We start from the raw sequence: 24,120 nt of genomic DNA, 5'->3' as shown, positions 1-24,120 counted from the left end.
GGCCTTGCATTTCAGATCATTCTCAGCTTCCCAAGTGCTGAGACTGTAAGTATGTACCCAATGCCCAGCTTAAACAATCACTTTTAGTATATGTTCCATAAATTCTTCTTTTTTTCCCCCAGGTGAGATCTTTAAGAATAGTAAGAATGTGGCTTGGTGGTAGAGTGCTTGCCTAGCGTGCATGAAGCTCTGGGTTTGATTCCTTGGAACCATATAAACAGAAAAAGCCAAAATGGTGCTGTGGCTCAAGTGGTAGAGTGCTAGCTTTAGAGCAAGAGAAGCTCAGGCCCCAGAGCCCAGGCCCCAGGTTTAAGCCCCAGGACTGGCACCAAAAAAAAAAAAAAAAAAAAAAGGGTAGGATTTTGATATATCCAGAAAAAAAGAGCATACATTTTAAGTGGAAGAAATAGAATATGAGCAGTACAAGAGACACAAGATGTACTGGAAAATAAGGAAGAGGCCTGACTGCTATGCAAAGGGCTGTGAACAAAGACAGGAATGACAAGCCAGGAGTGAAGAAAAGCTCTTAAAATGGTGAGAGGGTCATGGGTTGAGGTGGTGGAGTAAAGCCAGGAAACTAAGGTTTGCAAACGCTGTTTCTCACATGAAGAAATGAGGCTGTGAGATGAGCCACAGAACAGCAGCTCTAGAGATGTGAGAGTTTGTGTGGAAGCACTTTTCCCAGATAGTAAGGACTAGAGCTAAGAGAGTTTCTGTGACGGGAGAAAGGAAGGTAGGTATTCTGAAGTGTAAAATGAACATTCACAAATCTAAGATGCTTCAAATACTTCACAAATCCCAAATCTAAGATGCTTCAAAATCTGAAACTTTTAAGGGCCAACAGGACACTCAAAGCATTTTAGACTGAGGAATATTTTTGGATTTCTTCTTCTTCTTTTTTTTGGACTAGAAATGCTCACGGGACAGTATGCAAATATTCTAGAATCTTAAAAAAAAACTCCAAAACAACCTTTAAGTTTGAGCCAGGTGCTGGTGGTTCACACCTGTAATCCTAGCTACTCAGGAGACTGAGATCTGGGGATTATGGTTTGAAACTAGCCTGAGCAGGAAAGTTCATGAGACTCTTATCTCCAATTAACCACCATTATGTACATGCCCCACCCCACAAAAAGAAAAAAAAGGCTGGAAGTGAAGCTGTGGCTCAAGTGGTAGAGTGGTAGCCTAGAGCAAAGAAAGCTCCTGAAGCAAAATAGCTAGACCTTGACTTCAGGCCCTAGGACTGGCACCAAACAACAACAACAACAAACCTTTAAAAACTAAACCCCACTCTTTTCCCCTCCATCTCTTCCTGAAGGCACTAAGGATGGAGATCAAAGCTTCATGCTTACTAGACAAGTGCTCTACCATCGAGCTATATACCTAGTCTAATTCTTTTACTAAAGAGAGATTGGGCAGAGGGATGATAAAAGGAGTGACACTGATCTTGAGTAAGCTTCAGTCCAGCCTGGGTGCCCAGGGAGCTTATCTCAATAAACAAACAAACAAAAATCCCAAAGCAAAAACAAAAACACTATCAAAGGAAGGAGGAGGAGGTGGAGGAAGAAGAGGAAGAGATTGCTGACTGAGGAGAGAGGGGTAAGGACTTGGAAAAAAATCCATAGGGGAAATGGAACAGAACTACATAGTAACTCCAGTTCTGTTGGAGAGCATGACTGGGTAGGGCTAAGGGAATCCTGCAATATTCCTCAGAACACTCTGAATTCCATAAGTGCCATCTCTATATGAGATGGTAGAGGAATGAAGGGCTAGGGACTAGCTGAAAGTCAGGTAATAGAAGAGGCTTAAGGGGACCTACTCATTGGGTTGGGAGATGGAATTCTTGGAAATAATGGTGTACACAAGGTATGGGTAGCTTGATGGTCTTTTGTAGTCAGGAAAGCAGGAAGGAAATGGTGGTCTAAATACATAGCTGGTTATGATGGCAAACGCTTGTAATCTGAGTACTTGGGGAAGAAAGGAGGGCTTGAGATCTAGGACAGCTTGGCCTACCAACCAAATTCCAAGCTAGTCTGGGAAATATAGCAAGACTTTGTCTCAAAAGCAAAAACAATAAATCAAAAAACAATGACAAAAATGATAACATGTATTTCCATATAAGGGTGCTATGCAGTCTAGAACAAATCAGTTGACTAAAGTAAATAAAGAAAACCTGACTCTAGTAATTTGTCCTATTTCTGAATCAAACAGAATTCAAAAACACATTGGGAAAGACACCAGCGTGAGAAATACTGTGACAGCTGAGTCTTCCTTCAGCATGGATGCTGGGGCTGTAACACAGGAAGTTTTGGCTGGCAGCCACCTGGCAGTCACCTCGCTGTACATGGGAAGGAATGGCTCAGGTTAATAAAGCAGCTTAAGTTACCCAGAGGCGTTCAGGTTACAAACTATGTAGTAGGTGGAGTACATCAGCCACAGGGAGTAGAGTACCTCCCACAGTACATGACAAAGAAAGTATATGAAGAATATCAAAACACAGGGAGGCCATTTACACTGGAAAGCAGTTTACCTTTCTCTCGCAGCCTCCTGTAAAATGAAGATGCTGTATGGCACATGTCAAAACTAGCAGCTATAAATTCTTGAATGTGTAAACAAGGCTTTGAATTTTTTAATCATGCAATATACTGGAATGTTAATAGGCAAGAAAATTCAGTAGGGTTTTTTTATATTTTAGGTCTATAGAATTAGAGCTAAACACCTGTATTCTTAACCATAATGCTGTATGGCAGTTTGAGAAGCAGAAAGGCCTTGAAGTTAAAAGCTGCAACCTAAACCTCTTGCTCTAAACTCTACACAAAAGAGTTAAAAAAGCTCTACAAAATTAACAAAAGGAAACACACAATACCTCTGGATTCATTATTCCTTCTTTTTTAAAACAGCTGTAAAACATGTCCATGGAAAATACTTCACTCCAAAGATATCCATAATATTGGCCATCATATCCCCCAGCCAAGTGTCCAAAAGTAGCTGGCATATTTGTACCTCACACACACAAAAAGAGAGAGATACATTTCAATCAATGTGCGAGAAGATGTTAATTATCAAGTTATCAGTTAGCTCAGGTTTTCCTGCCGTACTAGTCCAGTTTCGAGAGGAGGGAGTGAGATAGGATCTCACCTCTAGTACTCCTGGGATTATGTGTGCGTTTGGCCAAGATGTTTACAAACTTCACTCCTGACAGTGGCTCAACCTCTGAGCTGGTTTCGGCCCAAGCTCTGGAATGCCTAACAATAGTTTCAGAGGCTTTGTCCACACCCACAAGGTAGCTGAGTACTAAGTCAGTCCTTTCTTATCCCTTTGATATTAATGTCTTAAAAATACTCTGACAATAACTCTTTTTTTCCCTCTTCTTCCTATCCCCCCTTTCTTCTTTTTGTGGCCGTGCTGGAGGTAGACTGAACCCACCCAGGGTCTTAGTATGTCAGGCAAGTCCATGTTACACCATTGAGCATTCCGTCCTGGCCTTGTGCCACACTCCTGAATATTTAAAATGCCTCAGAAGAAAATGACACTTGTTTTAGGTTACATAATTTCTGAAAAAAGAACTCTTGCTTGAAAAGCAAAACAAATTTTACCAAGTTAATCTTTGAGCTAGTACTATCTTAAAAAGGATTCTGGCTTGAGGCACAAAATTGCTGTATGGTTTACTATAAACAGATCACCAAAGGAAGTGAACAGGCTAGAATGATTCAAATGACAATTCTTATCTTTATTATATCTATAAATGTGGCTGATTCATGTTAGTAACAATTTCCTTGCTGAAAAAAACTTCACCCTAGCAACTACATATGAATGCACACAAACATGTTGGCTTAGAATTACGTACATATGAATGCATACATTCTAATGAATAGAAGTAGCCCAATGCTTTCTCTGAGCTCAGAACCAGAACCAGAATCAGATTCAGAAACAAAAGCAAATAAAAATGCCCTTTCTACCAGGTCCTTCTGAGAATCATGGGAAGTCATAGTGGTATGGGAGGGAGGTGCTGGCAGTGTACAGCTCTCTGGGCTCTGGGGTGGAGGCCAATTGCTCATGCCTGATTACATTAAACTGCTCTGAACCAGAGCCACCTTTCCTTCAAGCACATTCAGAGAGGATAACTCATAAGGGCATAAGTTTACCTGAAAGTCAAAGCCTCAGTGCAGAAATCAGAAAAAAATGAAATGAGGTCTGAGTAGTTCCCCTTTTCCCGTGCCCTCAATGTCAGGAGTATGCCTTTGTGTCACAGGTACCATAAACTCAAGCAATAGCATTTCCATACCTGGGGTAGCTGCAACGCCTAAAATTTCTGTGCAGTATTTAGCATATTCACTCGCAGCATCAAGTGATGTGTTGGTGTGAAGAGACTGATCCACTTTGCTCAAAACAATCTGGCGTAGGGTCAGAAGACCTAATAACATAAAGAGTGAGCATGTAATTGGAGAATAGAGACTGAGTTCTAACATCACAAGCTCACTAATGTCAAACACTGATTCTGTAAGACAGCACAAAACAAGGAGCAAGACATCTTATTCCACATAAAATCTCAGCATTTTTTTCATAGACATAAATAATCCCAGGGATCTCTATTCCAACATATTCAATGTTCCCACTTCTACATATTTGCTGGAATATATTACTATTAAAGGGAAGTTAAGTGTCTGAGAAAAAGTAACCAGCAATAATGCATTAAGTGATTCTTGTTGAGTTTTCTTTCCTAATTTTTTTTTTATGTACCTGTGTTGACCAGTCTAGAAGCAACAAGCTTTTCAAGCATGTCATCTGTGATAGGGCTTCCATCTCTGTAATGTTTGGACAGTCTTCGGAGGGAATCAATGTCCCATACCCAGTTTTCAAGCATTTGTGATGGAACCTCTACAAAGTCAGTTTCCACATTTGTTCCACTAAATCGTGCAAAATCGGTCTAGGAAGCAAACAGGTATCTTTTAATGCACTGAAGGAAAATTATCTGTATGATGAATTACAATTAAGACTGACCGAAAATTAGGTAGAATTAGAGCCAACTGTACTTTAGAATAGGTGCTAGAATAACTCTAGTTTAACTAATAATAAAAACCAGCAGCTAACATAAAAACAAGTTCAAACATTTCATTTTAAAATCTATTTAATTCTTTCTGAATTATAGACAAGTTTGGACCACCAGGAAAACCTAACTGAAAAAAAAATAAGCTAAAAACAAACCTTAAAGAAATAGAAAGAAGGAAGAAGAATTTTCCATTGAAAGTAAAGAGCTCCCTAAGATAAGCTAGTTCTCTCTAGCTCCTCCTCCTTGCTTATTCTTGTTTACTCAATACATGCCTTTCTGGGGCACTCATTCTACTGTTGCTTAACTACTCAAGTTTAAATCAATTGAAGAGTTACATTACAACATTCCACATTGATACCCTTTGTGTGTGTGTGTGTGTGTGGGGGGGGGGGGAATGTGTGTGTGTGTGTGTGCATGCGCGTGCGCGCGCACTTTTCCATTTAACCTGTGGTGGAAAGCCTGTGTTGGACCTCTCAGATAGTGCCTTAAAATAAGGGAATTGATCCTGTAAATTAGTAAATAAGTGGGATAAGTTAAATGTTATAAGAAAAACAAGAGATATATTTAAAAGGACTTATTCTGAGTGACTGGGAGAAGAGCTTGAAAAAAAGTTTGAAAGGGATTTTGTGTGTGTGTGTGTGTGTGTGTGTGTGTGAAGAACTTGAAAAAAAGTTTGAAAGGGAGTGTGTGTGTGTGTGTGTGTGTGTGTGTGTGTGTGTGTGGGATAAGTTAAATGTTATAAGAAAAACAAGAGATATATTTAAAAGGACTTATTCTGAGTGACTGGGAGAAGAGCTTGAAAAAAAGTTTGAAAGGGATTTTGTGTGTGTGTGTGTGTGTGTGTGAAGAACTTGAAAAAAAGTTTGAAAGGGAGTGTGTGTGTGTGTGTGTGTGTGTGTGTGTGTGTGTTGGTCCTGGGGCTTAACCTCAGAGCCTGGATACTCAAGTTCTATGCTTTGCTCAAGGGTTAATGCTCTACCACTAGAGCCACAGCTCCGCTTCCTGCTCTTCCTGCCTGGGTTGGCTTTCGACTGTGTTCCTCAGATCTCAGCCTTCTAAGAAGTGAGGCTTAGAGGCCTAATGCCTGACCTAAAAGAGTTTTAAAGGGTGAGGGCATGAATTAAAAGAGCACATACCCATAGTTCAAACCCCAGTTCTATCAGGACCACCCCTCCCCCCAAAAAAGTAAAATCTGGTAAATTCTCAAGTCAGATGCTCAAAAAGCTTTGGGGCAGAAAGATGAAGATTTCATAAAAAAAAAAAAAAAGTTTTCAAGCTGTGTGCTTTACCCTTCACACCATCCTCCACAGAACACTTGTAAAACTGTGTTTTACAGAGAAAACAGCACTATGGTCATCTGTGGAGTGGGGGTTATTATGGTGTTGTGTTTCCCTGCACCTCTGTCCTGTTTTCTTCTGCAGATGCCTTACATTCCAACCTCCTCCCTCAGTCTTCATCCTCCCTAGGGCTCTGTGCAGAGGGTGAGGAAGAGGGACTTCACCACCGGGAAGGCAGCAGATGGGATGCCAAATCAGCAGCAAATAACCATTGTGCTTTTGGCCCAGGGCAGAAGCACAGATGTCAAAACGCAGTAACATATTCTGCCTTCCTCTCTTTATGCAAAAACACGTTTTGCTTGACTTCTCATTATAATTGTTCTGATTCTAGATAGAGAGAGCTGCAAACACAGAAGGGCCAAGAGAAATCGAATTCACCAGGCACTGGAATAGGCCACCTTTGTGGAGGACATCCCAATCAAACATTCTCACAGAGTCAGAGGTAAGGATCTCAGAAGGAATATTTTACCTATTCCTGAGCACAATATTTTAAGATTACATCTTGTATCATAGATAAAACAATCTGATACAATAATTATAACAGGCAACGTCCACTGAAACTTTATGTCAGGCATTAGGTCACACTCATTACATGAATTACCTGATTTAAATCCCTGAACTATTGTATGATTATGATGCAAGCACTATTATCTCCATTTCTGAGATAAGGAAACTGAGGCATAGAGATTAATGGCACAAATGGGATTTGAAACAAGGTACTCTGATTCCATGACCTCTGACTTTCACTATGAATGCCAGAATGCGTCCTTATCTTATAGAAAAACAGAAAAAGAGTAAATAGATATTTTTAAATGTTTTATTTTTATTTTGTTGGCCATGGGGCTTGAACTCAGGGCCTGGGCACTGTCCCTGAGCTTTTCTGTTCAAAGCTAGTGCTCTACCACTTAAAGCAACAGCTCTACTTCTGGTTTTCTGGTGGTTAATTTGAGATAAAAGTCTTATGGACTTTTCTACCCAGGCTAGGTTTGAACTGCAATTCTCAGATCTCAGCCTCCTAAGTAACTAGTATTACAAGTGTGAGCTACCAGCACTCAGCTTAAGTTATGTTTTGAGATGACTAAATTCTCTTGAGAGAGATCTAAAGACAAAAGCTGTCTACTGAATTTCCCCTCTATGTGAAAATTAAAGCAAGATTTCATTTACTTCTGGAGAAATCTGACTTCCTCTTAATGCTGGGAGAATTTTCAAAGATCAAAATAGATACTGAGGCCAAGTACCAGTGGCTATAATCCTAGCTACTCAGGAGGCTGAGGTCTGAGGATCACTGTTGGAAACAATCCTGGGCAGGAAAGTCTGTGAGAATCTTATCTCCAATTAAGCACCAAAAAGCCTGAAATGGACTCATGGCTCAAGTGGGAGAGTGCTAGCCTGTAGCAAAAAAGCTCCTAATCAGCATTCAGGTCCTAAGTTCAAGCCCTATTATCAGCACAAAAACAAAGAAACAAAACCACCATCACAAACAACAAAAACCCCACGTGATAATGAAGTGTGAAGACAAGCCTTTGTAACTGCATCTAGAACTTGGGGTTCTGTAACACTAACTGAATAATGTTATAATATATGGTTTAAAAACAGATACTAATAGAGAAAATAAAAACTAATAGAGAAAATAAAAACAAGTTACTTATAAGCTACCACAACAGAAGCTTAGTATATCCAGCTCAAATGAAGGTTTTTAATATTTGCAATGAGGGGAGGATCTGAATCTAAATCACATCTATGTAACAATCTAAATCTATTTAAATAGCAACAAAATGTGCTAGCAAGAGTGCGTGTGCGCGCACACACACGTACGTGAGTTAGAAGAAATGTTCAATATCCAGAAAAAAATATGAACAAATGAGTAACTCATGAGTTAAGAGCTGAAATCAGGTAATGTAACAGTTGTGGCTGGAAGTGAGAGAAGAGAGGGCTTATTCTATCCCAAAGTCATGCTGTAGTGGGTGGGAGGGGGGAAGCATAGCTAATGAATGAACAGATCAACAATGTCTTCTAAAGAACAAAAGGAAATATTTGCTAGGAGTAAATGCTAAAAATAGCCCTGCTGCTTGTTGATTTCCCAGAAGTCAGTCCTGTTGTTTCTCAGTGAGCCCTCTGGGCAACATCATTTAAGGATTTTTTTTTTTTTTTCAAATAAGGAAGGCAAAAGATCTACAAAATTTAAAAGCTCAATTTGTAGCCAACAATTAAATTCTTAGGACAAAGATTCCATAGTTAGCCTCCCAGTGCACCTGTGCATCCACAAAGAAGGCATGACAAGCCTTGCAATATCCCCGCACAGCAGTAAGGCTACTCCACAATTCTCCATGCCTGCCATACACTCTAAAGAAGTACTTCATATCTTTCTCAATACCATCAGTCAGAGGGCACTGAAAACAGTAGCTTCTGAGCCATAGTAGCTGTTGATGCCAATATATCACCTAGAAAAAAACGAGTATTGTTAACTCCTACTCCCAAATAATCCAATTAACAAATCATTTTAGTGGTAATTCTTCAAAGAGTTTTAGCGCATTTTTGCTGCTAGCAATGTTTTGATTATAAAGCCTAGAAATCAATGTGCACTTAAATCTGCTTGGTTACACATTCTTGAGAGGATAAAGTTAAGTATATGGTTTTTCTTTACTTTTTTTTTCCCTGTCAATCACGGGGCTTGAACTCTGCCTGGGCACTGTCCCTCAGCTCTTCAGCTCAAGGTGAGCACTCTACCACTTAAGCCACAGAGCCACTTACAGTTTTCTGGTGGTTAATTGGAGATAAGAGTCTCACAGACTTTCCTGGCCAGGGCTGGCTTTGAACCATGATCCTCAGATCTTATCCTACTGAATAGCTACGATTACAGGTGTGAGCCACCAGTGCCCAGCTACTGTCTTTTAAATGAACAACAGGATTCAGAAACTATACTCCATTATATACTTTTACAAGAGATGACTTGATGTCTAAATTCATATGTCATACTGAAGGATAGAACAAACTGATACAAATGAACTAAAATATCATGTTTTTTAAAATTAAAAAAATTATTTTATAGTACTGGGGTTTGAATTCTGAGCCTCACACTTCTCAGCTTGCTTTTCTTTTTTCTTTTTTCTGGTCAGTTGTGGGGCCTGAACTCTGAGCCTGGGTGCTGTCCCTCAGCTCTTCAGCTCAAGGCTAGTGCTCTACCACTTGAGCCACAGCACCACTTCCGGCTTTTTCTGCTTATGTGGTGCTGAGGAATTGAACCCAGGGCCTCATGCATGCAAGGCAAGTACTCTACCACTGAGCCACCTTCCCAGCCCCTCAGCTTGCTTTTCTAACTGGTGTTCTACCACTTGAACCATACCATCAGCCCAGCTTTTTGCTGGTTATTTTGGAGATAGAGTCTAGGCAACTTTTTAGCTTATGCTGGCCTTGAATGACAATCCTCTAGATCTCAGCCTCTTGAGTAGCTAGGATTATAGATGTGAGCGATTGTGCCAGGATCACTTTTACACTTTTTAAAGACTAAAGTATTACCAGTTACTGTCCTAATTAAGAGAACAGTTCTTTTTAGTGACTATAACTAAGTATTATTTTCATGATAGCAAATGCCTGGTACAAAGGTAAGGCAACTGCTGAAATCAATTGTGTATTGTGTTCAGGAAAAAGTACAGCCCTCAAGAGAACTGACCTGGCTAGCTAAAGTGATCCACTATTGATGGCAGTCATTCCATAGTCTAATCTGTCTGATCTACCCCTAAATCAGGGTTAATGGAATTTAGTTAACAAGGCAAGGCATTTTAAAAAATGGCCACTATCTACTAGACTTTGCCATATACAGATGGTAAACGGGTCCTAATTTTTACTTCACATGTATCTAGTGATTACTGAAAATAACAGTAGTAAATTGGATATGAATAACACTGTTCTGACTCCCTTACTAATCTTCACAACAGCTCTATTGTTTAACGAGTCAGTATCCTACCTGTAAATAAAGGACATATTTAAAAAAACCACATAATTTGGATATTTCTTGAATATTGCAAATTAAATCATAAGCTTGCCTCCACACTAGCTGTGCCTCCTATGTACTTCCAATTTAAATTGCTCCTTTTTGGATGAGAAGTAAAAAGACTGACTTCAATGCTAAGAAGTTTGGAGTATGTCTTACTTACCACTGTATGTCCCAAATCCACCACTTGCCCAGAAAGTAAGAGCTGCTCAATAGATAACTGTGAAATGAACAAAGATATCCTGGAAGAGGATATCTCTCTGTGAAGATGCAGACTCAGAACCCTGAGCTCTTGACCTGACCTTTTTGCCTTCAGCCTAATACCTTCCACTGCTCTATTTTGAACACTTAATATTTTCTCACTTAACCTAATGCTATGCTTTTCACTTTTTTGCTTTTGCATTTCATGTCTCCAGACAGAACTCTAAACACTCAGTACTATAACTTTTCTTTCTTTTGAACCCTATTGTATAATACTTAATGTGACATGTCATATATAGGAGATAATCAGTAAGGTATGCTTCTTAAGGAATCATCTGAGTCAGGGTTGATGGTTCATACTTGTAATCCTAATACTTGAGAGGCTAAGGCAGGAGGATCTAGAATTCAAGGCCAGCTTGCTTTTAGTCAGATTATCTCACAAAACAAAACTGAGAAGGAAAAAAAGTCATTTGAACATTTTTCTTTTTCCAATTATTTAAAAAATAATACCTACAGAAAATTCCTAAGTAAGCAACTAAAGGATGGTCCCAACAGAAATAATCACTCTGCAGGATTACACTTTGGGTAAGGACATTAGCATTTATTCTATGTATGTATACATATGAGCTTGATATGTAGAAGACACAAAACAAAAACAAAAAGACAAAACAACCATATCTGATGTTAAAGTCACAAACTCTAACAGTGTTGAGGAGCTTGAGCTAGGGAGACTGGCTGGTAACAGAGGCCATAAGATTGCTGGTAAGTAGTTCAAAGTACCTCAGGACTGAAAGCTTGATGGTCAATCTATACAGAGTAATGTAACAAGATTCCTTCCATGCATGGTACTCTTAGAATACCATTTAATAACTGAGGAAAGAAGTTCATCCATCAGGAATGCAAACATGAAAGACAAAATTTGGAACACATGAAGCAGCTGCCTCTAGAATAGAGAATTAAAGAACAACAAGCAGACAACAGGGTGGTTAGAACTGATGGAAGACCTCAGACAAGTACCCGCTAAGGCTCTAGTTTTTTCTAGTAGGAAAGTGGAAGAAATATAAGCACCCATTTACTTTATTAAGTACTGAGGATAAAAATGAATGAATGAATGCAAAGCAGGTGCTCCATGCCTGGATGGTAATGTACATAGTAAGGCTTGGCTTGTTTTTATTCTTAGCCTGTCAGCTTGTCTAAGTCTTAGCTAGCTGTTCTGACCAAGCTTATCTTTGGCTTCCTCCAAGTATTTTATTCCTTAGTGGTAATTCTGAAGATAAATATTTACCCACATTTCTCTACAATTAATCCCCCACCGTACCTGAAATTCTAAGCTTCTCCTTCTATTTTTCCTTCAGAAATCAAAGCTGCTGTAAATTGGTAGTAATCATCAACAGAAAATAAGAACAAATAACAGTTCTGATGGCTTCCAATCACCTTTCACAAGTCTGTACTCAAAAACCAGTACGGATAACTTAGCATTTGTGTGTTTTCTTGAATGTAAAGTGACAAGACAGAGCATCATGGCAATTGGTCTTTTTTCATTTTAGTTTTACTTTTGATCCCTAAAGTACTGAATTATATATTAGGATGGTTATAAGAATACTTGAAATAAACATAGGACTTTATAATTTCCCAAGTGCCTTTCCTATATTTCACTTTTCCCACATGCCAGGAAGGTTGTTAAGAGAATTTGTTGTCCCATTTATGAATAAAAAAATGAGATGACTGAAAGAGGTCAAATATCTTGCCACAGTCACACAGCCAAGCTCACTAAGCTATAGGTGAGCTTTCTTTGCCTTGCGGTATTGGGGTCACTATATGATAGGCAGGTGTTCTGCCACTGACTTATATCTCTAACCCAACAAAGATGAATTTTATTATTTTTTTGGCAGTTTGAATTCTGAGTCTTAAGTGGTAGGCACGCACTCTACCACTGAAACCATTCCTCGTCCTTTGTGATTCAGTTTCAGATAGGGTCTCATGTTTTTGTCTGGGCCAGCCCATGGACTGTAATCCTCTTACTATGTTCCCCAACACCCACCCCCACCTCCTGTGTAGCTAGGATGACTAGTAAGCACTATCACGACTGGGTTGTTTGTTGAGACTGAGTTCATGGTCTGGGCCAGCCATGAACTGTCATTTTTCTGATCTTTGCTTCCAGAATAGCTGGGATTACAGATATGAGCCACCATGCCTGCCCAAAGATAACTTTTAATTCTGAGTTCTTTTCATTAACCCTTGACAGGGTCCCTTTGTTTACAGTGATATATAATTCAAATATTTAGAGCAGATAAGATGCTCTATTAGTCTCTAAAGAAAAACAAGAGATTATTGCTAGTCACATACTCTGAAATTTTTCACTTTTATTTGAAGGAATGGTTGTGATTCCGGTGTTTCCTTAGGATAATTACTTGTTTTTAATTCAAAACTACACTTAATGAATGACCCTACAAAGTCACTACGACTCAGGCTGCTGGGAGGCATGACTGTTGTGGTCTCTACAAGTTCAGAAAGCCAGAGATTATTATTTTTTTTTTTGCCAGAGATTATTGAGAGCTCAAAACACAAGAAAGACACAAGTCAGTAACAGATACTGGAGATACTATGCCCTAATTGCTATCTTCCAAATTACCTACTCTGCAGTGTAAACACAAGAAAATACAAGTGAAACTCAACTCTGAAGTGATGACACAGTAGACATATTGATCTAGTGCATCTACATGTTTGAAAACTGGAAGTTCCTGCCAACACATTAATATGCTTTTGTGACAAGCTCAAACAAGCTCTTCTGGTCACCAGATGTGCAGACTGTCACAACACAGAACTCCAACGCTGAGATCCCCTATCTTAAAACTAATCTTGGCAAATTTTTCATTCATTATATGCTCCTTAGGTAAGTCAGAAGTATTATTGAATATAGACAGTATGAATGATATTATTTTCCACCATCCATTGTAGGTCAGTACTAAAGGTTTCACCATATAAACTTAGAAATATGTGGACCTGTGGCCTCAGTAGACAAAGTAGTGGTCATTGCTTCTAAATGAGAGTATATAAAAACATTATTAAAATAGTACATGGCATCTGAGTAGATATATGGACAATGAGATTTTCAAAGACAATCTTATAAAGAGATGAGCAAGCCAAGGATGGTTCTAGTACACCACTCACTGAGACGACCACATTTCATACTCATGAATGAGGGCAGGCAAAAGTTTAAGAATTGAATATAGCTATTGTTTGGGAAAGAGGGAGAGATGGAGCAAATGCAGTATAGATTAGCAGCTTAGTTTTGAGTCAGAGTACTAAAATGTCATAGTACCAAGAAATATTTTCCAATGCTACAGTAACTACCTCAAAGAGTCAAAAAAAAAAAAAAAGTTAAATTGCTGGGCAGCAGTGGCTCATGACTGTAATCCTGGCTACTCAGAAGGGTGAGATCTGAGTATTATGATTAAGGTTATGGGAGTAGGGCTGGGAAGGTGGCTCAGTGGTAGAGCGCTTGCCTTGCATGCCTGAGGCCCTGGATTCGATTCCTCAGCACCACATAAGCAAAAAGAAAAAAGCCGGAAGTGGCGCTGTGGCTCAAGTGGTAGAACACTAGCCTTAAGCTGAAGAGCTGAGGGACAGTGCCCAGGTCCAGAGTTCAGGCCCCACGACCGGACCCAAAAAAAAAGGTTATAGGAGTATACTTGAGAAAGTTTTTACTAAGAACAATGAAGCTGGGCCTTGGTGGCTCAGGCCTGTAATTCTAGCTATTCAGGAGACTGAGATTTGAGTATCAAAGTTCAACGCTAGACCAGGCAGGAAAGTCTATAACACTCTTATTTCCAATTAACCACCAAAGAGCCAGAAGTGAAGCTGTGGCGGAGTGTGGGCCATGACTGGAAAAAGCTCAGGGAAAACACCCAGGCCCCGAGTTTAAGCCCTATGACCAGAATAAAACAAAACAAAAAACAAATGAAAACTCTATTGGAAGATCACTATTTTACTGGGATTTGCCGGAACTCAAGAGTTTCCCACTTGCTAGGCTAGTGCCCAACCAGTTGAGTCATGTCTGTAGCTCAGCTTTTGCTGGTTGTTTGGAAAATGGGAGTCTGGTAAACTTTTCTGACTAGTATTGGCCTTGCATTGTGATTTCCAGATCTCAGTCTCATGAGTAGTTAGAAGAATGAACCACTGGCACCCAACTAAGATCACTAATATTTTAATAAGTGTCACATCAAATTATCCTACCCCCTCACTTTTTTTGTCCAAGACTGGGACTCAAACTCGGTATCTGATGCTTTTGCTCACTGGTTAGTGCTCTACCTGAACTATGCCTCCAGCCCCTAAAATACCCATTGTGACGTTGTTAGGCAATCATCAAAATTGAGGAGGAAACTTGCATAAGAAGTTCTTAACTTAGGGGCTGGGAAGGTGGCTCAGTGGTAGAACGCTTGCCTTTCATGCCTGAGGCCCTGGGTTCAATTCCTCAGCACCACATAAGCAAAAAGAAAAAAAAAGCCGGAAGTGGCACTGGGGCTCAAGTGGTAGAGTGCTAGCCTTGAGCTGAAGAGCTGAGGGATAGCGCCCAGGCCCAGAGTTCAGGCCCCATGACCAGACCCCCCCACCCCCCCCAAAAAAAAAAAAGTTCTTAACTTGGGATTCATTATGGTCTGGGATCTAGGCTCTGTTAGCCTCTGGAATTTCATGTATAATTTTGGGTATAGGAGTACATATTAATTATTCTGGAACAGGTATATACATCTTAAATCAGATTTTCACAGGGTCTTTGGATCGAAAAATTGGCAGCACTGACTACTCTAAAGGATGGCTGTTCATCTGTGTACAAATGCACACCTAGGACTTACTTACTCTAACTGATATCCCATAACTCTAAAATTCAAAAAAATTTGGATTTTTCTAAATTACTCACAAATTATTTCAGAAAAACAAAAACTAAAGTTATTCTAATTACAGAAACTGTCAAGCCACAGAATATACACTCTGGGAAGTTCTCCATGAGAAATTATTTTTAGAACCCACTGCTAACTTTAAAGATAATATAAAAAAGAAATTTTAGATTATTCTGGAAATGGCCATCTATGGGCTTATCTTTCTGGATAGATTCCAATTTTATTTTCATTAATTTGTTCCTTCATTTACTCATTCATTCACTCAAAAACATTTTTGAGGCTTGGGATGGAATCCAGGACTCTGAGAGGTCTAAGCACAAGCTTAGGAACTTTGATACATTAGCCCTGTTTTTTTTTTTTTTTGTGTGTGTGTGTTTTTAAGTAAGTTTTTTATTGTGAAAATATTGTACAGAAGGGTTACAGTTACATGAGCAAGGTAATGAGTACATTTCCTATCAAGCATTGTTGCCTCCCTTGTTTTGTTACTACCATCCCTTCCCTCCCACCTCCTCAACTACACTCACCCTCTCCCCCCACCCCACCCCATCCCCACCTAAATTGTAAAGTTCGTTTTTCAGCATAGCCCTGTTTTAATTTATTTATTTTTGTCAGATGTGGGGCCTGAACTCTTGGTCTGGGCTCTGTCCCTCAGCTCTTCAGCTCTATCACTTGAACCACACCACCATTTCAGGCTTTATCTGATTATGTGGTACTGAGGAATTAAACCCAGGCTAGCCCTGTTTTTAAGAAATGGAAGCCAGGCGCTGGTGGCTCACGCCTGTAATCCTAGCTACTCAGAAGGCTGAGATCTGAGGATCGCGGTTCAAAGCCAGCCCGGGCAGGAGAGACCGTGAGACTCCTATCTCCAATAAAACCACCAGAAAACCGAAAGTGGCGCTGTAGCTCAAGTGGTAGAGCGCTCGCCTTGAGCTGAAGAGCTAAGGGACAACGCCCAGGCCCAGAGTTCAAGCCCCACGACCGACAAAAAAAAAAAAAAAGAAATGGAAGCAGCTGGTGCCGGTGGCTCACGCCTATAATCCTAGCTACTCAGGAGGCTGAGATCTGAGGATTGTGGTTCAAAGCCAGCCCTGGCAGTAAAGTCCGTGAAACTCTTTATTTCTAATAACCCACTAGAAAACCAAAAGTGGCACTGTGGCTCAAGTGGTTGAGCACTAGCCTTGAGCTGAATAGCTGAGGGACAGCACCCAGGCCCAGAGTTCAAGCCCCACAACCGACAAAAAAAAAAAAAAAAGGTGGAAGCACCAGAATGCTGAAAGATCCAACAAACTCTGGAACAAAAGTGACAGCAGAGGGCTGGGAAGGTGTCTCAGTGGTAGAGCACTTGCCTTGCACGCATGAGGCTCTGGGTTCGATTCCTCAGCACTACATAAACAGAAAAAAAAGCCAGAAGTGGCGCTGTGGCTCAAGTGGTAGAGCGCTAGCCTTGAGCTGAAGAGCTGAGGTACAGCGCCCAGGCCCAGAGTTCAGGCCCATGACCAGACCCCCCCCCCCCCCAAAAAAAAAAGTGACAGCAGCACCTAGGAAATGAATAGCTATTGCTTAGATTAATAATTAGAGGCTATTCTCATGGTGGAGGAGGCTAGATGGCCACAACTCATCCAACATACTTCAGGAAGACAAAATGAATGAGCTGTTCCTTAACTCTGCTTCTCATTCAAATGTTTACTCATGCAAGTGAACAAACTATTGCTAACTAGTGCTAAGGTTAAATATTAGCAAGTTTATAAGGTTCAGATCGGAATAGTTTAGGCCTAGTTAAGTGAACTGTGTTACAAACTTGAAAATAAATGTTTTTGTTTTGTGTGTGTGCTTAATGATGTAACGATGGGCCTTGAAATAAGTATACTTTTCATTTCCAGCAATAATAAATAGTTTTAATCTACTGTACACACTTATCTTTTCTCTGGAAAATTCTCTGCATGGATATATTATCTATGATTTTAATTGGAGGTTAGTAAAGGGAGGTGTTACAAAGTATATATTATTAGAAAAGGAGAAAGGGTCTGAGAGGGCTGGAAACAACTGAACTAAATGAAGTATTAATAACCAGAAGAGAGAGATGATAGCTGTTTACCTGTGAGGCTTATACCAAATTCCTATGGAGAGGAATTAAAGGCAAAGAGCACAGTATTTTAACCCTTCCTTAATGATAGTATTACTTCCTCCTCCATAAGTGGGTAGCCAACGAAGTTCTTTGATTAGTGGACTAAACTGAGTAAAAATAGGTTGTGAAAGAAGCCGTGAAAAGGAAAATTTGGGGTCTCTGCAGCCTTATGAAATTCTTCAATGTGTTTGTATTTGAAAAGACACGTAAAGGGAAAAAACCTAAGATCACAAAACATTAAAAAAAAAAAAACCAGAGCTATTGGTTGGTTTACCATAATAAAATCACTCACCTGTGCACAAATCTGATGCATGACATGGCCAAACTCATGGAAGTAAGTCCTCACCTCGTCGTGTCTCAGGAGTGAGGGTCGACCTGCTGCTGGCTGTGAGAAGTTCACCACGAGGGCGGCCACAGACATCATGCGGCTGCCATCAGGGAGAAGGCAGCCAGGCTGGAGACCAAAGCAGGCTGCGTGATTGTATTTTCCTTCCCTGGAAATACATAGAGAGAAGAAATAAAGATTGTTTTTTAACAACAACATCATCATGGTCTCTCTTAGTCACTAAGGCCTATTTGACACCAAAGACACTAAAACATTTAATTAACTTTATAGAAAGCAGGCCGTTCTGCTAAAAAGTAAAAAGGAGAACTAAGCAAACAGTAACCTTCCTATCAATTTGGTGAGATCTACCTCCAAGGTTTCTTCTGTTCAAAAATCTTAAGATAAAAAGAATGCACACCACACCCAGGGTACACTGAGTTTTTAAATGATTTTAAACATTTTATATTTAATTTTTATTGTTAGTATAAAGGTGATGTACAGAGGGGTTACAGTTACATAGGTCAGGCAAAGAGTACATTTCTTTTGGACAATGTCATCCCTTCCTTTGCTCTCTCCCAGTTTTTATGTCCCATCCCCATCCACAACTTGTATAGTTCATTTTCAACATAGTGTCTAGTACCACTGCTTTTTAACTGATTTTTTAAAAAATCTTATTATTTTTTGTGTACATATGGAGCTAAGAGAGGGAACCCTGGCTTTCATACATGCTAGGATAGCACTTTACCACTGAGCTATATCTAGATTTATCCAGTACATTTTAATGAGCAAATTTAAAATAAAAGACACACACTAGGTTTTTTCCCCACTACAAGTTAGAATCAATGAAAAACTAAACCCAGATAGGAAAGTTTTTCCTTTCATTTAGGAAGGAAGACTCAGTGTTCACAATTGTTTACTTAAAAGCAAAACAAAGACTAGATAAACCTTTTCAGACTTTTAGTCTAGGGAAAAAGCATAAATTATACTATGAAGCCATTTATTTTTGGTAACAGTGTCAGTGATGGGCTCTACAAAAGTGATATGATACTGATCACAGTCTAGGATTATATTTCCTTTTTTCTCCCATCAGCTACTAAACAGGTCGTTCAGATTTTGGGTGGACAACCTGAAAATGGCAACTTTTCTGACCCTATCAGAGATTTGATCTTGAGGAGCAATCAAGTAACTCTTGTCTAGGATGGGCCTCCTAGGAGAGGGGAAGAAGCAAGACTTTTATAAATGCATTTAAAACCCAGAATAGATACTGAAGGCATCAGTAAGAAGAGAGTTTAGCAAATTGCTGAGGATGGCTGATATAGGGCTAGGGAAGCATGAGGGAGTAGATGGAAAATTTACATCCAATTCTAGGCTTGTCTTCAACACTGCATTGGCACATAAAATATGAAGGACAGGGTGAAAAAAAAATCTGTGAGGGAAGGAACAGCTGCTATGTGAGAGCTTAAAGTGTTGCTTAGATGCTTTTTATTTGTCTCCTATAGAATAAAAGACTCACATTTCCCCTGACAAAGGGCAAGAACCCCTATTGTTGTTGTAGTTGGAGAAACCCCACTGCTATGTGGGGAGAAGAGAGTGCTGGGGGAGGGGCAGAGTACATCATGGCCTGAGGACTAAGCTGAGGGAGGATAAGGCAGGTCACAGAACAGGCCCCATTCCTAAGACACAATGACAGCCCATTCTGTGATTAAGACTGCTGCAAAATCAGAGACACAGAATTTCTGTTCCCTAACCAGACTAACAAGTATCCAGTAACACTTTATAGGAGTCCACTGCTGGGAAGAGCAAGAACTTCTACAGAGACCTGTTTGGAGGCTGAGAACAAAGCAAAAGACTACATAGTAAGGTAGAACAGAAACTGAGAAAAACTAAAAAAATTCAGTTCCTACCCTAAATCTACAGAAGAGTCTGTAGCTTATAGCTCACTGAATTTAACCACAGCAGCAATAGATCTCTAATCCAGCTGACTACTATGAGTTAACATCTCACATTAAAAGTTCAGCACAAGCAAAGGTGATCATTTTTAGGCATCCAGCAATTTACCTCAGTCTTTATTGTCCTATACAAATGTCTGGCTTTCAAAAAACTTGTGAGGTACATAAAGATGTAAGGAACAACAAAACAACAACAACAACAAAAACAATGGTCAAGAAGTAAAGCAAGCAAGACAACCAGGTTCAGATATGACAAAAATGCTGAAGCTATTTAAAACAACCAGCAATCCTGTGCTAAAGATCTGGAGGAAAAGTAGATGCTTTGCATGGACAGATGGCTAATTTGGGCAGCATTAGAAACTATAAGAAACAATCCAGGTGAAAAGGCTAGGAATGAAAAACATAGCAACAGATAAAGAATGCTTTGACCCAGCCAAGAAAAGAATCACTAAACCAAAATAGAAATGACCATCTTTGGTTGGAGATGGAGCTTAGTAGTACATAGCATTTGCCTGGCAGAGGAAGGACCTGAGTTTGATTCCTGCCACTCCTTAAAAAAAATTATTCTTAAACCTGGGTGCTGGTGGCTCATGCCTATAATCCTAGCTGCTCAGGGGGCTGATATCTGAGGATTTTCATTCGAAGCCAGCCTGGGCAGGAAAGTCCATGAGACTTTTATCTCCAATTAACCACCAGAAAACTGGAAGTGATGCTGTGGCTCAAAGTGGTAGAATGCTCGCCTTAAGCAAAAGGAGCCCAGGGACTGGCAAAAAAAAAAAAAAACAAAAAATAAAAATAAATAAAATTATCCTCTGTGGTCGCTGGTGGCTCATCCTAGCTAATGAGGAAGCTGATTTCCAAGGATCACAGTTTGAAGTTAGCCTGGGCAGTAAAGCCTGTAAGACTCTTATCTCCATTTAACAACCAAAAAGCCAGAAGTGGAGTTGTGACTCATGTGGTAGAGCACCAGCCTTGAAGGAAAAAACTAAGGGATTAAGTTACATGAAATAAGTCAGACTCGGGCTGGGAAGGTGGCTCAGTGGTAGAGCGCTTGCCTTGCATGCATGAGGCCCTGGGTTCGATTCCTCAGCACCACATAACCAAAAAGAAAAAAGCCGGAAGTGGTGCTATGGCTCAAGTGGTAGAGCGCTATCCTTGAGCTGAAGAGCTGAGGGACAGCGCCGAGGCCCAGAGTTCAGGCCCCACGACAGGACGCAAAAAAAAAAAAAAAGAAAGAAGTCAGACTCAAAAATATTGCATGAGCCGGGTGCCAGTGGCTCATGCCTGTAATCCTAGCTACTCAGGGGGCTGAGATCTGAGAATCACGGTTCAAAGATAGCCAGGGCAGGAAACTCTGAGAGACTCATCTCCAATAAACCTCTAGAAAACCGGAAGTGGTGCTGTGGCTCAAGCAGTAGAGCGCTCGCCTTGAACTGAAGAGCACAGGGAGAGCGTCCAGGCCCAGAGTTCAAGCCCCAGGACTGACTGAAAAAAAAATATTGCATGTGTCCTTTCATAAGTGGATTTCTTTTCCTTAAGAAATAAATAGAAATATATATGGAACTATTTGGAAGTAGGACAAGGAACAAGTGAGGAGAAAAAAATGGCAAAAGGGAAGAATATGATCAAAGTACATTGCGTACGTATGGAAAAGGTTACAATGCAACACAGTAAACACTGAGCATGAGCCTGTAATCTTAGTTACTTGGAAGGCTGAGATTAGGAGGATCAAGGTTCAGGTCAGCCTATGTAGAAAAGTTCATGAGACTCTATTTCCTCAGAAGAAGTTGGACATACTGATGTAAGAGTGTGATTGAAGAAATGATAGGAAGCCTAAAGTTGGCACACTGTGGCTCAGAAGCATGCGATGGTTGGCAGTGAGATTCTGTTGCAAAAATAACCAACAAAAATTAGGCCTGAAGGTGAAATTCATCTGGTAAAGTGCCAATCCAGTAAACATGAAGCCCTGGACTCAAAAAGAAAAACAAAAACAAACTTGGAAGGTAAGAGGAAGGGGAGAAGAAAGAGTAACAAAGGGGGTGAGTATGATCAAAGTGAATGACACCCCCCCACACATACACACACTGTATACTTCACATATACTAATAAAAAATATGGGGAAAATACAACCATCCACACTTGAGAGGTTTTATTTATTTTTTTTTGTCGGTCGTGGGGCTTGAACTCTGGGCCTGGGCGCTGTCCCTCAGCTCTTCAGCTCAAGGCAAGCGCTCTACCACTTGAGCTACAGCGCCACTTCCGGTTTTCTGGTGGTTTATTGGAGATAGGAGTCTCACGGTCTTTCCTGCCCGGGCTGGCTTCGAACCGTGATCCTCAGATCTCAGCTTCCTGAGTAGCTAGGATTACAGGCGTGAGCCACCAGCGCCCAGTGAGAGGTTTTATTTTTAGGTTTTATCATAAGTGGAAAATAAGTCCACAGACCTTTGGAATCACCTAGATACTTACGGACACCTCAGCCATCATGTGGATGACACTTATCTAGCCTCCTTTCAAGAATACAAAATCAGAGGAGTTACTCAACTTAAGTGACATTATCATGGCTTTTTTATTTATAAAATAGATTAGCAGGTTGTTTTAGAAAGCAGCCTGTGGAGAAAGAGATCCATATCCTTTTTTGTCTGATGAAACATTTTGGAGTCCTTAGTAGCATACACTACAGAAACAATGTTTAAACCTCTGAACTATGGCTGCACAATTTGCATCTAAAGTCTTTAATACTCACAGTCCTGTGAAATGATAACCAGTCCCATATTACAGGAGGTTATGTCACTCAAGATTATACTGTGCTGGCTGTCAACAAGATTGAGCAGAATGGTCATAAATCTAAGAAGGCTAGAAGAAAGATGATCTGAATACAGCACTAAACATTATGGGAGCAATTTCAAATGAAATGTTTTCTGCATGTGCTGATAGTGGGGCTTAAACTCAGGGCCTCACATTCTCACTTGGCTTTTTCAATCAAGCCTGGTGCTCTACCACTTGAGCTACAGCTCCTTTTCTGGCTTTTTGATAGTTAATAGGAGGTAGTAGTCTCACAAACTCTCTTGCACAGATTGGCTTCAAGCCAGTGCAAGATCCTGAGATCTTAACACTCACGAGTAGCTTGGACTATAGGTATGAGCCACCAGAGCCTCTGATTTCAAATAAGTACACATTGTCAATGGCAATGATGATGGTAGCTGCTGAAGCTTATTAAGCACTTGCTATGTGTTAGGCAGTCTTCCAAATGTATTACATATAACAAACTAATTTGTGTGTGTGTGTACTCAAGCATGCTCGTGCGCATGCGTTAATCCTGGGGCTTGAACTTAGGACCTGGGCATTGTCTCTGACCTTTTTTAAATTTTTGCTCAAGGCTAGCTCTGTATCACATGAGCCATAGCACCACTTCTGGCTTTTTGCTGGTTAAGTGAAGAGTCTCATGGACTTTCCCACTTGGGCTGGCCTCAAACTATAATCCTCAGATTTCAGCCCCCTGAGTAGCTAGGATTATAAGCATGAGCCACCACACGCAGCTACAACACACTAATTTTCACAATCTCTACAAAACAGGTGCCACTAGCATTCCCATTTTTAATACCTAAAATGCAGGTAAGGAAACTGCACTTCTTTACTAGGAACCACACTAGGAACTATAGAAGGGAAGCGTTTTAAACTGAGCAGTGGTCACTGCTAACACTGTGGTCCTTAGTACCTTGGATAAAGGTCCAAGTAGAACTGTCCCAACACTTCTCCTGTAGCTCTATCCTTCACAGTGTAAAGTGTGACACTTTTATTCCAAACATGAGCATCTGTCACTTGCTCAAATGAAAGTCCCAACAGCTCCTGATAGATATTCAGCAAGCCTTCGGTGACCACCTCAATGGGGAAGTATTCCTTGAGGAACTCTTGGTCTATGCAGTACTTGAGTTCTTCTGTCTGAGTCATGTAGTAGGGCAGGTCCCAGGCATTGATTTTCCCGTCATATTCAAAACCTTTCTCTTCACATTCTTTTTTCTTCAAATTCAAAATAAATTCTCGTTCTGCCTCACCCAATGGTTTTAATTTCTGGCTTAAATCATCTGTGAGGGAAGTAGAAAGAGTTATGGACCTGGCCTTGGATCAACCTCAGAATATGAATGAATTATATAATAATACATATTTATGGGGCATTTGTTACAAGTCATATGTGATTCACACACACAACACACACACATATATTTAAGCATGATCATTAAGGAAGCAGT

The 24,120-nt window shown here is 40.2% G+C and overlaps 1 protein-coding gene and 1 long non-coding RNA gene across 3 annotated transcripts in view; one reads left to right on the top strand and one right to left on the bottom strand.

The window, feature by feature from the left end:
• Nln (neurolysin) overlaps nt 1–24,120 on the bottom strand; it is an 88,408-nt gene that overhangs the window by 8,562 nt on the left and 55,726 nt on the right. For both annotated transcript variants that reach the window (XM_042690772.1, XM_042690773.1), the window contains exons 8-12: nt 23,589–23,955; nt 17,892–18,093; nt 4,738–4,924; nt 4,283–4,411; nt 2,864–3,000 (exon numbers count right to left, since the gene is read on the bottom strand). In XM_042690772.1, the coding sequence (XP_042546706.1) occupies nt 2,864–3,000; nt 4,283–4,411; nt 4,738–4,924; nt 17,892–18,093; nt 23,589–23,955 (1,022 nt within the window). The remainder of the gene's footprint in view (nt 1–2,863; nt 3,001–4,282; nt 4,412–4,737; nt 4,925–17,891; nt 18,094–23,588; nt 23,956–24,120) is intronic.
• Nucleotides 6,747–24,120, top strand: part of LOC122117146 — a 46,092-nt gene continuing 28,718 nt past the window's right edge. Inside the window, exon 1 of the long non-coding RNA XR_006149097.1 lies at nt 6,747–6,826. This is a non-coding gene — a long non-coding RNA (uncharacterized LOC122117146). The remainder of the gene's footprint in view (nt 6,827–24,120) is intronic.

The sequence above is a fragment of the Dipodomys spectabilis genome, unplaced genomic scaffold (assembly GCF_019054845.1).
Source record: "Dipodomys spectabilis isolate Male_0828 unplaced genomic scaffold, ASM1905484v1 ptg000140l, whole genome shotgun sequence".
NCBI classification, from domain to species: domain Eukaryota; kingdom Metazoa; phylum Chordata; class Mammalia; order Rodentia; family Heteromyidae; genus Dipodomys; species Dipodomys spectabilis.
Note: the sequence above shows the minus strand (reverse complement) of the source record. Positions and strands in the feature narration are given on the sequence as shown.